The 15,704-nt window shown below is 43.0% G+C and overlaps 1 protein-coding gene across 3 annotated transcripts in view; it reads right to left on the bottom strand.

The window, feature by feature from the left end:
• Nucleotides 1-472: 472 nt before the first annotated feature.
• Nucleotides 473-15,704, bottom strand: part of ccdc62 (coiled-coil domain containing 62) — a 21,604-nt gene continuing 6,372 nt past the window's right edge. For 2 of the 3 annotated variants that reach the window (XM_063014464.1, XM_063014465.1), the window contains exons 9-17: nucleotides 14,956-15,057; nucleotides 13,918-14,089; nucleotides 12,449-12,550; nucleotides 11,357-11,445; nucleotides 8,582-8,682; nucleotides 5,384-5,803; nucleotides 4,417-4,528; nucleotides 1,560-1,823; nucleotides 473-683 (exon numbers count right to left, since the gene is read on the bottom strand). In XM_063014464.1, coding sequence (XP_062870534.1) covers nucleotides 567-683; nucleotides 1,560-1,823; nucleotides 4,417-4,528; nucleotides 5,384-5,803; nucleotides 8,582-8,682; nucleotides 11,357-11,445; nucleotides 12,449-12,550; nucleotides 13,918-14,089; nucleotides 14,956-15,057 — 1,479 coding nt within the window. In that variant the 3' untranslated portion in view covers nucleotides 473-566. The remainder of the gene's footprint in view (nucleotides 684-1,559; nucleotides 1,824-4,416; nucleotides 4,529-5,383; nucleotides 5,804-8,581; nucleotides 8,683-11,356; nucleotides 11,446-12,448; nucleotides 12,551-13,917; nucleotides 14,090-14,955; nucleotides 15,058-15,704) is intronic. The other variant, XM_063014466.1, reaches the window with a different exon arrangement.

The raw sequence follows: 15,704 nt of genomic DNA, 5'->3' as shown, positions 1-15,704 counted from the left end.
CAAATCCTGTACAAAGTCATATCAATCGTGTATAAAACAAATCCCACATGATAACAAAATGCCAACTCAACATGTGTACAGCATATCTAAAATACCTTCAGTGTGTGTCCAAATCCCTGAGGTGAGGCTCCTGTGGTGAAGTCCAGTGGTTTTAAAACAGCCAGAAATCCTGACAGATTAAATAATGCAGGACGGCATCCTCATCACTACGTTGCAGAATGTACGTAGAAGTAAAAATTCTTTAAAAAGTGTTAAACTCCAGACTGAAACCCCCACTATGCAGTAAACAGGTCTGATGAGAGCCAAACAGGACTGACGAAATGAGTAGCACCTCTCAGTCATGTGGTCAAACAGGTTTAACCAAAAAAGTTTAAAAATGGGGAACAGGACCACATTACGAGCAAGTCTGCAATTAGTTTAGTAATAACATTAAATGTATAATGTTAATTCATAGTAGTAAAAATATCTTCAATTGGCTTAAAATGCATTTATTTGCAGTAAAACAGACTGGCAGTTTGAAGGAATGCTGGATGTCAGTGTCCATGTGAGATGTGTCGGGGACAGTATCAGTGTGGCAGTCCTGAGTCGCTGGCTGTCACAGAGAGACTACAATCGAACAATCCACTGGACAAATTCTGGGAACTGCTGATTTTCTGTATTTCAGGTCTACCATTCTCATCCTCCTAAAGTAAACAAACAAACAGATTAGTTGCAAATTTTATAGTAAAACGTTGTAAATATACACCGATCAGCCGTAACATTAAAACCACCTCCTTGTTTCTACACTCACTGTCCATTTATCAGCTCCACTTACCATATAGAAGCACTTTGTAGTTCTACAATTACTGACTGTAGTCCATCTGTTTCTCTACATGCTTTGTTAGCCTCCTTTCATGCTGTTCTTCAATGGTCAGGACTCTCCCAGGACCACTACAGAGCAGGTATTATTTAGTTGGTGGATCATTCTTAGCACTGTAGTGACACTGATGGTGGTGGTGTGTTAGTGTGTGTTGTGCTGGTATGAGTGGATCAAACACAGCAGCGCTGCTGGAATTTCTCCTATCTAATTGGTTCACCTTGTAGATGTAAAATCAGAGACGATCGCTCATCTATTGCTGCTGTTTGAGTTGGTCATCTTCTAGACCATCATCAGTGGTCATTTTTGGTTGGTGGACTATTTTCAATCCCGCTGTGACAGTGATGAGTTTAAAAACTTCATCAGCATTGCTGTGTCTGATCCACTCATACCAGCACAACACACAATAACACACCACCACCATGTCAGTGTCACTGCAGTGCTGAGAATCATCCACCACCCAAATAATACCTACTCTGTGGTGGTCCAGACCATTGAAGAACAGGGTGAAAACAGGCTAATAAAGTATGTAAAGAAATAGATGGCCTACAGTCAGTAATTGTAGAACTACAAAGTGCTTCTATATGGTAAGTGGAGCTGATACAAGGAGGTGGTTTTAATGTTATGGCTGATCGGTGTAAATAGTTAAGAAAAAAAAAGCATGTGAACCATGGAATTTTTGAAGAAGTAAATTTACATGTACCATTCTTGCCTGTTGTCTTCCATTTTCAGGGGACTGGGTGTGGCTGCGACTTGTCCTATTGTTAACGGTTTCAGTAGGGCTGCAGACAGAGTAAAAGCGGGGAGTGGGGCTCAGAACAGGACTCGGGGAGGGGTTCGGAGTGGAGCTTAATGCTGGGCTTGAGGTTTCACTCAGAGGTTTTCCAGATGAGCGTTCGAGACTAGCTACCATTTGCTGCGATTCTGCCAGCAGGCGCTGCAAGCGACTTGTAGATGAGGTAAATTCCTGTTTGAAGAAAAAAAGGAAATAAACATCAGAAGCTGTAATTGAATCAAGTGGAGTTTGAATATTTTAATATGGTCAGCCAGATGACTTCATGAAATCAGAAATTTACGACTCCAGTCACATTCCATTATTATATGAACATACAGTGATCAGCCATAACATTAAAACCACCTCCTTGTTTCTACACTCACTGTCCATTTTATCAGCTCCACTTACCATATAGAAGCACTTTGTAGTTCTACAATTACTGACTGTAGTCCATCTGTTTCTCTACATACTTTTTTAGCCCTTTTTCACCCTGTTCTTCAATGGTCAGGACACCCACAGCACCACCACAGAGCAGGTATTATTTAGATGGTGGATCATTCTCAGCACTGCAGTGACACTGACATGGTGGTGGTGTGTTAGTGTGTGTTGTGCTGGTATGAGTGGATCAGACACAGCAGCGCTGCTGGAGTTTTTAAATACTGTGTCCACTCACTGTCCACTCTATTAGACACTCCTACCTAGTTGGTCCACCTTGCAGATGTAAAGTCAGAGACGATCGCTCATCTATTGCTGCTGTTTGAGTTGGTCATCTTCTAGACCTTCATCAGTGGTCAGCACAACAGTGGTCAGTGTCACTGCAGTGCTGAGAATGACCCACCACCTAAATAGTACCTATAGTGGTCCTGTGGGGGTCCTGACGATTGAAGAACAGCATGTAAGGGGGGTAACAAAGCATGCAGAAACAGATGGACTACAGTCAGTAATTGTAGAACTACAAAGTGCTTCTATAAGGTAAGTGAAGCAGATAAAATGGACAGTGAGTGTAGAAACAAGGAGGTGGTTTTAATGTTATGGCTGATCAGTGTGTGTGTATATATATATATATATATATATATATATATATATATATATATATATATATATATATATACAGTGTATCACAAAAGTGAGTACACCCCTCACATTTCTGCAGATATTTAAGTATATCTTTTCATGGGACAACACTGACAAAATGACACTTTGACACAATGAAAAGTAGTCTGTGTGCAGCTTATATAACAGTGTAAATTTATTCTTCCCTCAAAATAACTCAATATACAGCCATTAATGTCTAAACCACCAGCAACAAAAGTGAGTACACCCCTTAGTGAAAGTTCCTGAAGTGTCAATATTTTGTGTGGCCACCATTGTTTCCCAGAACTGCCTTAACTCTCCTGGGCATGGAGTTTACCAGAGCTTCACAGGTTGCCACTGGAATGCTTTTCCACTCCTCCATGACGACATCACGGAGCTGGCGGATATTCGAGACTTTGCGCTCCTCCACCTTCCGCTTGAGGATGCCCCAAAGATGTTCTATTGGGTTTAGGTCTGGAGACATGCTTGGCCAGTCCATCACCTTTACCCTCAGCCTCTTCAATAAAGCAGTGGTCGTCTTAGAGGTGTGTTTGGGGTCATTATCATGCTGGAACACTGCCCTGCGACCCAGTTTCCGGAGGGAGGGGATCATGCTCTGCTTCAGTATTTCACAGTACATATTGGAGTTCATGTGTCCCTCAATGAAATTTAACTCCCCAACACCTGCTGCACTCATGCAGCCCCAGACCATGGCATTCCCACCACCATGCTTGACTGTAGGCATGACACACTTATCTTTGTACTCCTCACCTGATTGCCGCCACACATGCTTGAGACCATCTGAACCAAAAAAATTAATCTTGGTCTCATCAGACCATAGGACATGGTTCCAGTAATCCATGTCCTTTGTTGACATGTCTTCAGCAAACTGTTTGCGGGCTTTCTTGTGTAGAGACTTCAGAAGAGGCTTCCTTCTGGGGTGACAGCCATGCAGACCAATTTGATGTAGTGTGCGGCGTATGGTCTGAGCACTGACAGGCTGACCCCCCACCTTTTCAATCTCTGCAGCAATGCTGACAGCACTCCTGCGCCTATCTTTCAAAGACAGCAGTTGGATGTGACGCTAAGCACGTGCACTCAGCTTCTTTGGACGACCAACGCGAGGTCTGTTCTGAGTGGACCCTGCTCTTTTAAAACGCTGGATGATCTTGGCCACTGTGCTGCAGCTCAGTTTCAGGGTGTTGGCAATCTTCTTGTAGCCTTGGCCATCTTCATGTAGTGCAACAATTCGTCTTTTAAGATCCTCAGAGAGTTCTTTGCCATGAGGTGCCATGTTGGAGCTTTCAGTGACCAGTATGAGAGAGTGTGAGAGCTGTACTACTAAATTGAACACACCTGCTCCCTATGCACACCTGAGACCTAGTAACACTAATGAGTCACATGACATTTTGGAGGGAAAATGACAAGCAGTGCTCAATTTGGACATTTAGGGGTGTAGTCTCTTAGGGGTGTACTCACTTTTGTTGCCGGTGGTTTAGACATTAATGGCTGTATATTGAGTTATTTTAAGGGAAGAATAAATTTACACTGTTATATAAGCTGCACACAGACTACTTTTCATTGTGTCAAAGTGTCATTTTGTCAGTGTTGTCCCATGAAAAGATATACTTAAATATCTGCAGAAATGTGAGGGGTGTACTCACTTTTGTGATACACTGTATATATATATAAATTAATGTGGATGAAACACCTGGTTGCTCTTTGCAGTCGTACTGAACGCTGAATCCTCTAAACCAGGGCTCAACTGTCTCCGTGGTGAGGGTGTAGCGCAGTCCACGTACACACAGGTCACATTCCCTGAACTTGGTAATAAATTAAAACTTTTGTCAGAGAGCTTGCTGCAATATAAATACTATTAGCAAATACAAAAGGAAATACATTATTTAGCCAAAAGTATGTGGACCATGACCATGACACATTTTATATGCATTTTTTCCAATGTAGTGTAGTCAATTTGTCCATTGGGGACCCCCAATCCTTTGCCGACCCACGCGCAGCCCTAAATTTAACCCTTTCCTGCCTCTATCCGCCAGTCAGAGTCCTTACACAGCATTTTAAGACCCTACTCACATAGTCCGGTCATCACACACGGCAGGCACTGCCAATTGTGTCCGGTAGATGGCGCCCAGCCGACCGGTGGCAATGCAGAGTTTCGAACCTAAAAGTTCAGAATCTCGGCGCTGGTGTGCTAGCGGAATATCCCGCTGCACCACCTGGCATTTGTAAAAGGCATTTGTATGGGCATTCAGGTGGCGCAAATCGAGAGATCTCGAGCTTCCAGCTTCAAATCTTAGCTCTGCTATCGACCGGCCAGGCGCCTATACAGAGATGACTGGCTATGTCTGAAGGTGAGAGGGCCGAAGGGATTCCTCATTGCTGCTGCAACTACAGCACTATCACTGGGAGATAAATGGTAAAATGCATACAAGTAAATAAGGTCTGGCTCACAGTGTTTTAATTCATTCCAAAGATGTTTTGTGTGGTGAAGGTTAGGGCTCTGTTTAGGTCACTGAGAATCCTCCAATCCAATCTCATAAAACCATGTCTTTAAGGCTTTAAAGTTGGAGGACTTTACTGTAGTGTCCACATACTTTTGGTCATATAGTGTTAGTGAATGCTTAGTAAAGCATTGTTTAACATCTGCCTGTGGTTCCTACCAAGAGCAATGCTGATCTTTAGGACTGAAATCCACCAGCAGCACTGATTCTTCTGTCCCTGAACTGTTGTTAATGATGGCTATGAGGTCCACCGCACTATTCTCTGATGAACAATTACCACAGTCTCTGCAGTGGTGGAAAGTGGAACCTGGCTCAGCTGACGCTTTGGAAGTTTTGGAATTTCTGTCCTGTCCCTTTATCTCAAAGCTGGTGAAGTCTTCACTCACTGTATTCTGATTGGATGCTAAGTTTTCTGATATAGTGGTAATTAAGGAGTGATTATTTAAATGTTTAGGATGCTGAAGGGAGATTGGTGGCACATCTATGCTTCTGCTAGAGCACTCTCCTATCAGTTGATCCTCCACTGTTCCCTTATAGTTACTGTGTTCTAAAGCACTTGGTCCAGTTACATTACCAATCCTAAAATCACAAAAACATTTTCATTAACACTAAGCATGATGTTTCTTTAACTTTATTTACAACCCCACATCAGAAAAAGTTGGGACAGTATGGAAAATGCAAATGAAATAAAAATGCTGTGTTCCTTACATTTACTTTGATTTGATTTTTATTTGATTGCAGACAGTCTGAACCTGAGATATTTCATGTTTTGTCTGCTCAACTTCATTTCATTTATTAATAACATCCATTCCTGCATTTCAGACCTGCAACACATTCCAAAAAAAGTGTGACGGGGGCAATTTAGGGCTAGTAATGAAGTGAAAAAAACGAAATAATGATGTGATGTCAACAGGTGATTGTAATCAGGGCCGGCGCTAGGGGGGGGCTGAGGGGGGCATTGCCCCCCCAAATTGTGTCTTTGCCCCCCCAAGCACAATGCAAGCAACGGCTATTTTTAAAATGATCTCTGAACCAATCACAAAAATGCATTTTGTTTTACAGTGTGAAGATATTTCCTTGCTTATTCCTGATTGGCTCTTTGAGTCATATAAAAATCGGCAGACTGCCCCAAACAGTTCAGTTCGGCAGTATATGTTCTGTTAGTGTGAGCGAGAGGCAGGTATACTGGTAAACACTTTTTTTTTACAGAATTAGTATTCTTTTGTTTTCTTTATATTTTAATTTCCCAATAATATAAATATTCTCACTCATTCCTATTTCCACGTTTGAATATTCTCAGTCTGTGTGTAGGTACATTTGTCAGCTTTGACTTAAATTTGTATTAAAGCCTTTCAAGAAATAGAGTTGTTCTATTAGTAATGGCAATTTAATTAAGGGGGCGTATTAAAATGAAATACAATTAGATAATCTTTTTTCTCCATTTACATAATCAACATGTATTTTTTAATCATTGGGTTTTAAGTTTAAGTTCGAAAACATGCATTTTTATTTCTTTACCTCATACATCACTTTAAGCCAGTATCAATAGCTTGGCTGTCATCATTCATGCACAAATCAAGCCTTGAATATATTTCTGGCTTCAAAAACATGACTATCAACATGCCCCCTCATTAGGTTTTACTGCCCCCCCAAGCAAAGCAGTCCAGAACCGGGGCTGATTGTAATCGTGGTTTGGTACAAAAGCCGCATCCAGGAAAGGCTGAGTCTTTGATGAGCAAAGATGATCAGAGGATCTCCAGTTTGTCAACAAATATGTGAGAAAATGATTGAAATGTTTAAAAACAATGTACCTCAAAGAAAGATTGGAAGGGATTTGCATATTTCTCCCTCTACAGTGCATAATATCATTAAACGATTCAAGGAATCGGGAGGAATTTCAGTGTGTAAAGGCCAAGGGTGCAAGCTTAAGCTGAACGCCCGTGATCTTCGATCCCTCAGACGGCACTGCATCAAGAACCGCCACTCAATAATAGCTGATATAACCACATGGGTGAGGTATTACTTTGGCAAACCTTTGTCAAGCACTACAATACAGAGTTACATGCACAAATGCCACTTAAACTTTACTGTACAAAAAAGAAGCCTTATGTTAACTATGTCCAGAAGCGGCGTCGACTTATCTGGGCTCAGAGGCATCTAGGATGGACCATCACACAGTGGAAATGTGTATTGTGGTCAAATGAATCAGCATTCCAGGTCTTTTTTTTTTTTTTTTTTTAGGAAAAAATGGACGTCATGTGCTCCGGACCAAAGACAAAAAAGACCATCCAGACCGTTATCAGCAACAAGTCCAAAAGCCAGGGTCTGTCATGGTATGGAGCTGTGTCAGTGTCCTCGACAAAGGTCATTTACACTTCTGTGATGGCAGCATTAATGCAGAAAAGTACATTGAGATCTTAGAGCAACATGTGCTGCCTTCAAGACGTCATCTTTTCCAGGGACGTCCTTGCATTTTTCAACAAGACAAACACATTACAAAGGCATGGCTGCAGAAGAAGAGGGTACGGGTACTGGACTGGCCTGCCTGCAGTCCTGATCTGTCCCCAATAGAGAATGTGTGGAGAATTTTGATAATTTGATAAATAAAATGTGACAACGACGACCCCGTACTGTTGTACATCTTAAGACGTGTTTGCAGAAAGAATGAGACAAAATAAAAGCTGAAACACTAAATCACTTGGTATCATCGGTGCCAAAACGTCTTTTAAGTGTGGTGAAAAGGAATGGCATTATTACAAAGTGGTAAATGCTTTACTGTCCCAACTTTTTTTGGAATGTGTTGCAGGCCTGAAATGCAGGAATGGATGTTTATTAATAAATGAAATGAAATTGAGCAGACAGAACATGAAATATCTCAGGTTCATCCTGTCTGCAATCAAATAAAAGTCAAAGTAAATGTAAGAAACTCTGTGTTTTTTATTATCTGCATATTCCATGCCGTACCAACTTCTTCTGATTTAACGTTGTATTTTTATACCCAAGTTTCTTGTGCACTCCAGCAACATCTGCCAGTTACATGTCTGAGAAAGCCCACAGACAAGCACACACCCCCGGCAACACGTTTAAACCCACCAGCTGCTTCTTTACACTGGTCAGAAGGAGCCTCAGGACGTACAGAGAAACACGCTATGCCCTCTGTTGTATTTCTCCAACAGTAGGTGTCAGTGTTGCATTGGCAAGGAGAGGAACCCCTATCAAGCCTTTCATGCTTAAGAAACAGCCAATAGTCTAGGACACAAGGTGGAGCGCTTGACAGACTGGTGGCCCTGGTGAGACTTGATCACTGCTCTCTTGCTGTAATTTTTGGGGTTTTAAGCTAACTGTAATACTTCTTACTTTTCAAGTGTCATTTGACTTTCATACTGTCTCAGAGTCTCTCTGGTGCTATCGTGGTTGAGCTTAAGGAGATGAAGGTCATTCTGCTGGTTCTCACACACCTGCAACGACACACACAACAAACCCATTAAACCCCACTGGGATTAACTGGTGAACGCTGATGGCTAACCAGGCATTCCTTGTCCGACATACACCGATCAGGCATAACATTATGACCACCTTCCTAATATTGTGTTGGTCCCCCTTTTGCTTCCGTCGAGGCATGACCTCCACTAGACCCCCACTAGGTGTGCTGTGGTATCTGGCACCAAGATGTTAGCAGCAGATCCTTTAACTCCTGTAAGTTGTGAGGTGGGGCCTCCATGGATCGGACTTGTTTGTCCAGCACATCCCACAGATGCTCGATTGGATCGAGATCTGGGGAATTTGGAGGCCGAGTCAACACCTCAAACATGTTGTTGTGCTCCTCAAACCGTTCCTGAAGCATTTTTGCTTTGTGTTAGGGCGCATTATCCTGCTGAAAGAGGCCACAGCCATCAGGGAATACGGTTTCCATGAAAGGGTGTACACGGTCTGCAGCAATGCTAAGGTAGGTGGTACGTGTCAAAGTAACATCCACATGGATGGCAGGACCCAAGATTTTCCAGCAGAACTTTGCCCAAAGCATCACACTGCCTCTGCCGGCTTGCCTTCTTCCCATAGTGCATCCTGGTGCCGTGTGTTCCCCAGTTAAGCGACGCACACGCACCCGGCTGTCCACGTGATGTAAAAGGAAACGTGATTCATCAGACCAGGCCACCTTCTTCCATTGCATCGTGGTCCAGTTCCGATGCTGATGTGCCCATTGTTGGCACTTTCGACCCTTCGACCCATTTTTCCTGCTTCTAACACATCAATTTTGAGGATAAAATGTTCACTTGGTGCCTAATGTATCCCACCCACTAACAGGTGCCGTGATGAAGAGATAATCAGTGTTATTCGCTTCAGCTGTCAGTGGTCATAATGTTACAAATATTTAAACTTCCAATCCAGCCCACCATCACTGAACCTTATCCTTCCTGCTAAAACTGTGACCTTTTGTAACATGAGTGGTATAGGAATATCGAGAAGCGAAGTAATGTAATGTAATGTGGATGTTATGCAAGCACCAGAGGTTGCCAGAGTACACAGGGAAATTAAGGCAAATAAGATCGAGCTCTTGGCTGACTAAGCCACCTGGGGGGCAGTGGGTAAATACTGAGAGAATGTTGAAAAACCAGTAAACTATGTGAACGCTGAAAATAAATAAGAAGGCAAAAATGATTTAACTACATAATAACTGACATTTAGCAAGCATTTAGGGAAGACATTCCATACGTGCTCACATTGCTACCATAACACTTGAGAAATTAGGTGATTTTGAATGAAACTAGTAAAACTAGCAACTGGCCAAAAGTATGACAGCAACATGGCATAACATTATGAGCACTGACAGGTGAAAGGAATAACACTGATTATCTCTTCATCACGGCACCTGTTAGTGGGTGGGATATATTAGGCAGCGAGTGAACATTTTATCCTCAAATTTGATGTGTTAGAAGCAGGAAAAATGGGCGAGCGTAAGGATTTGAGCGAGTTTGACAAGGGCCAAATTGTGATGGCTAGACAACTGGGTCAGAGCATCTTCAAAACTGCAGCTCTTGTGGGGGGTTCCCGGTCTACAGTGGGCAGTATCTACCAAAAGTGGTTCAAGGAAGGAACAGTGGGTAACCGGCGACAGGATCATGGGCGGCTGTGTGGTCCGATCCAACAGACGAGCTCCTGTAGCTCAAATTGCTGAAGAAGTTAATGCTGGTTCTGATAAAAAGGTGTCAGAATACACAGTGCATCACAGTTTGTTGCGTATGGGGCTGCGTAGCCACAGACCAATCAGGTTGTCCACCGCTGAAAGCAGCAACAATGGGCACGTGAGCATCGGAACTGGACCACGGAGCAATGGAAGAAGGTGGCCTGGTCTGATGAATCACGTTTCCTTTTACATCACGTGGACGGCCGGGTGTGTGTGCGTCGCTTACCTGGGGAACACACGGCACCAGGATGCACTATGGGAAGAAGGCTGCCCGGCGGAGGCAGTGTGATGCTTTGGGCAAAGTTCTGCTGGAAACCTTGGGTCCTGCCATCCATGTGGATGTTACTTTGACACGTACCACCTACCTAAGCACATATGCAGACCATGTACACCCTTTCATGGAAACAGTATTCCCTGATGGCTGTGGCCTCTTTCAGCGGGGTAATGCACCCGAACACAAAGCAAAAATGCTTCAGGAACGGTTTGAGGAGCACAACAACGAGTTTGAGGTGTTGACTTGGCCTCCAAATTCCCCAGATCTCAATCCAATCGAGCATCTGTGGGATGTGCTGGACAAACAAGTTTGATCCATGGAGGCTCCACCTCACAACTTACAGGAGTTAAAGGATCTGCTGCTAACATCTGGGTGCCAGATACCACAGCACACCTTCAGGGGTCTAGTGGAGCCCATGCCTCGACTTGTCCGGGCTGTTTTGGCAGCAAAAGGGGGACCAAGACAATATTAGGAAGGTGGTCATAATGTTATGCCTAATTGGTGTATAGCAAGCTCCATAAAACCATGTGATGAAAAATACAGGGACCTGTTTTCGGGATGGAATGTGCAACACACTCCTAGTTAGGTGTCCGGATACTTTGCGACTTACACTGTACACTTGATATCATCAGCAATAAAAGCTTATTTTATTAAAATGTTTGATAGAAAGTACCTGTCGCAGACAGAGGAGCTCAGACTCGGTTCGCTCTTGCTTTGAACGCGCCAGTGCAATTAACTCGTCTTTCCAGCTTTCCCCTTCACCTGGGAAACACAAACACAGTGGGAAGCACAGTGACCAAAGTCATCTAACAGTAAACATGGTAAACTCTTAATAAATAAAACATGCTCAGCCTGTATGAATCTGTGCACGTGAAGGTGACACAGGACAGTAAAGGTACAACTGTGCTAAGGCATAACATTAAAACCACCTCCTTGTTTCTACACTCACTGTCCATTTTATCAGCTCCACTTACCATATAGGAGCACTTTGTAGTTCTACAATTACTGACTGTAGTCCATCTGTTTCTCTACATACATTTTTAGCCTGCTTTCACCCCGTTCTTCAATGGTCAGGACCCCCACAGGACCACCACAGAGCAGGTATTATTTAGGTGGTGGATCATTCTCAGCACTGCAGTAACACCGACATGGTGGTGGTGTGTTAGTGTGTGTTGTGCTGGTATGAGTGGATCAGACACAGCAATGCTGATGGAGTTTTTAAACACCTCACCGTCACTGCTGGACTGAGAACAGTCCACCAACCAAAAATATCCTGTGACCACTGATCAAGGTCTAGAAGATGACCAACTCAAACAGCAGCAATAGATGAGCGATCGTCTCTGACTTTACATCTACAAGGTGGACTAACTAGGTAGGAGTGTCTAATAGAGTGGACAGTGAGTGGACACGGTATTTAAAAACTCCAGCAGCGCTGCTGTGTCTGATCCACTCATACCAGCACAACACACACTAAAAAACCACCACCTATCAGTGTCACTGCAGTGCTGAGAATGATCCACCACCTAAATAATACCTGCTCTGTGGTGGTCCTGACCATTGAAGAACAGGGTGAAAGCAGGCTAAAAATGTATGTAGATAAATAGATGGACTACAGTCAGTAATTGTAGAACTACAAAGTGCTTCTATATGGTAAGTGGAGCTGATAAAATGGACAGCGAGTGTAGAAACAAGGAGGTGGTTTTAATGTTATGACTGATCAGTGTATAGTTTATCAATATGTAAATGTACGTGCCTATTGTTGTACCTGCTAGTGAAAGTTCTTTTCTGAGAATCTGGTTTTCTTGTTTAAGCCGAATGAGCTCCTCTCTCTGGCTGTTGTTTTCCAAAGTCTTCTCTTGAAGGTTGTCTAGAAAAAAATGACACATTTTGTCTCAAAAAGAGAATTGGATCGATCTTGTCTTTCTGCCTATAAAATAAGCAATGTCTATTATAAAAATTTACACAACACAATTTGCATACACATCATGTCACTTGGTGTTTAGTTTTACCAAGGTTTGCCAACAAGCTCCAATAAAAGTTTTAGCTTAAAAGTAACATGTTTAAATTTCAGACAGTGAATCCAATAAATGTTATTAAAGTACGGATTTCTAGCCGCTCAGATGGCGCAGCGGTAAAGTACGCTAGAGCACCAGAGTTGGGTTTCTAGATGCATCGTATCGAAACGCAGCTCTACCTTTCCGACTGGGTTGGGCGGCAGTATGAACAACGTTTGACAGGGCTGAGGAATAACATTGAGGGGGGTGTGACCCTCCGTGCGCAGTGTCTCTCGGTGTATGAATTCGGCTCGTGCAGGTGAAAAATGCAGGCTGTACTGACTGCGTGTCGTCTGCACAGGGCTGAGGAATAACATTGAGGGGGGTTTGACCCTCCATGCGCAGTGTCTCTCGGCCAACAGCGCCCCGTGGGCAACGTCCTGTGACCACTGGTGAGGGTCTAAAAGATGACCAACTCAGACAGCAGCAATAGATGAGCGATCGTCTCTGACTTTACATCTACAAGGTGGACCAACTAGGTAGGAGTGTCTAATAGAGTGGACAGTGAGTGGACACGGTATTTAAAAACTCCAGCAGCACTGCTGTGTCTGATCCATTCATACCAGCACAACACACACTAACACACTACCACCATGTCAGTGTCACTGCAGTGCTGAGAATGACCCACCACCCAAAATACCTACTCTGTGGTGGTCCTGTGGGTGCCCTGACCATTGAAGAACAGGGTGAAAGCAGGTTAAACAGTATGCAGAGAAACAGATGGACCACAGTCAGTAATTGTAGAACTACAAAGTGCTTCTATTTGGTAAGTGGAGCTGATAAAACGGAATGTTATGGTTGATCGGTATCCACTTCAAATTTACACACATGACTTTTGACTTTGTAGCAAAAATATGAACATAAGTAGACTATTAAAATGTATATGTGTAAGGGTTATGTAAAATAAATCAAACTTATTATTATTAATGCGGCAAATAAATGGCCCAGGGTAGTTCTGAGTCACATCCAGTTTCCCAGTCGAACCGGACCTGCCGCGACCCCGAACAAGTTAATGGAATTAAACTTTTTTTTTGCAAATCTAATTGAATTCTTAACTTAACAGAAAAAAATATTATTAATATAAAAATATATTCTCAAAATATTCACTTCATTCTTCATTGAAATAGTGTTTCTGACACCTACTGGTCATACAGCATAATCAAGAAAGACTCATCTGTACCTTTGAGTTGAGTATTATCACGTCTGGCGTCTCTAAAGCGACGCTTGTACTCCTCTGTTTCCCGTAACAATTTTCGCTCATGTGCCTGAGATGCTTTCAGTGATGTCTCTAACTCCCGTAGCCGATCAGTCAGGGATAGGATGTGATTAGTGGCCTCCATGAGGTCTTTGTCCTGAAATGCATATGCTATTATAAAATATTGTGCAGGCTGAGTGTACACCGATCAGCCATGACATTAAAACCACCTCCTTGTTTCTACACTCACTGTCCATGTTATTAGCTCCACTTACCATATAGGAGCACTTAGTACTTCTACAATTACTGACTGTACTCCATCTTTGTTAGCCCCCTTTCATGCTGTTCCTAAATGGTCAGGACCACCACAGAGTAGGTATTATTCTCAGCACTGCAGTGACACTGACATGGTGGTGGTGTGTTAGTGTGTGTTGTGCTGGTATGAGTGGATCAGACACAGAGATGCCGATGGAGTTTTTAAACACCTCACTGTCACTGCTGGACTGAGAAGTCCACCAACCAAAAATATATCCAGCCAATAGTGCCTCGTGGGCAGCATTCTGTGACCACTGATGAAGGTCTAGAAGATGACCAACTCAAACAGCAGCAATAGATGAGCGATCGTCTCTGACTTTACATCTACAAAGTGGACCAACTAGGTAGGAGTGTCTAATAGAGTGGACAGTGAGTGGACAGTGCTGCTGTGTCTGATCCACTCATACCAGCACAACACACACTAACACCACCCATCATGTCAGTGTCACTGCAGTGGTGAGAATGATCCACCACCCAAATAATACCTGCTCTGTAGTGGTCCTGTGGGGGTCCTGACCATTGAAGAACAGCATGAAAGCAGGTTAAAAAGTATGTAGAGAAACAGATGGACTACAGTCAGTAATTGTAGAACTCCAAAGTGCTCCTATATGGTAAGTGGAGCTGATAAAATGGACAGTGTCAGTGGTTTTAATGTTATGGCTGATCAGTGTATGTACTAGTATAATGAAGAACAAGAGAGAGAGTTACTTTTAGTTTAAGCATGGAGTTGAGCTCCTCCTCATGAACCTGCAGCTGGCCGAACTGTGACGAGAGCGTGAGGATGGTCGAGTTCAGACTCTGATTCCTCTCCTGTGAATCATCATGAGCATTTAACATCAATAAAACTCAACAAATATATCCAACATTAGTGCCAGACCTTACAAATGCTCTTTTGACTAAATGGCCACAAATTTCTATAGACACACTCCAAAATCTTGCAGAAAACCTTTCCCAAAGGGTGGAGCTGTGAGTTTTGACACCAGTATTAATATCAGATGTAACTGAGTAGACATAATGCATACAAAGTTAGCAAATGCAAACGATGCTTCTTTTGTGACACGTAAAGCTGGTCACATCATCGCAAACACCTCATTTACTGCTACTAAGCGGCTCAGCTTGCACAGAGGAAAGGTCTGTCCCATGTAATGTAATCATAAGTGATAAGCACTAAATACTGGTATAAATAAGCCCCACTGAAAGGTGGTCAGAGAATTTGTCACACAGGTGTTACTGTGTGTAAATGTATGCCATGTATGTATTTTCGGGTTTTGGCTAGTGTTGCTGGCTTGCTTGCTGGGTAACACTGGCATCCTGTGAGGAGTCAACCATCCATTTGCTTCACCTGCCTTTGTGCTGGATTTAATTCGGCTACCGAATTTGGCCACCATAACTAACCATTAAAGATGCATTCCAGACAAGAACAGATCCCAGGTGTAGATGGATATTTATCTCAGCTG

The sequence above is a fragment of the Trichomycterus rosablanca genome, chromosome 18 (genome assembly GCF_030014385.1).
Source record: "Trichomycterus rosablanca isolate fTriRos1 chromosome 18, fTriRos1.hap1, whole genome shotgun sequence".
Lineage (NCBI taxonomy): Eukaryota > Metazoa > Chordata > Actinopteri > Siluriformes > Trichomycteridae > Trichomycterus > Trichomycterus rosablanca.
Note: the sequence above shows the minus strand (reverse complement) of the source record. Positions and strands in the feature narration are given on the sequence as shown.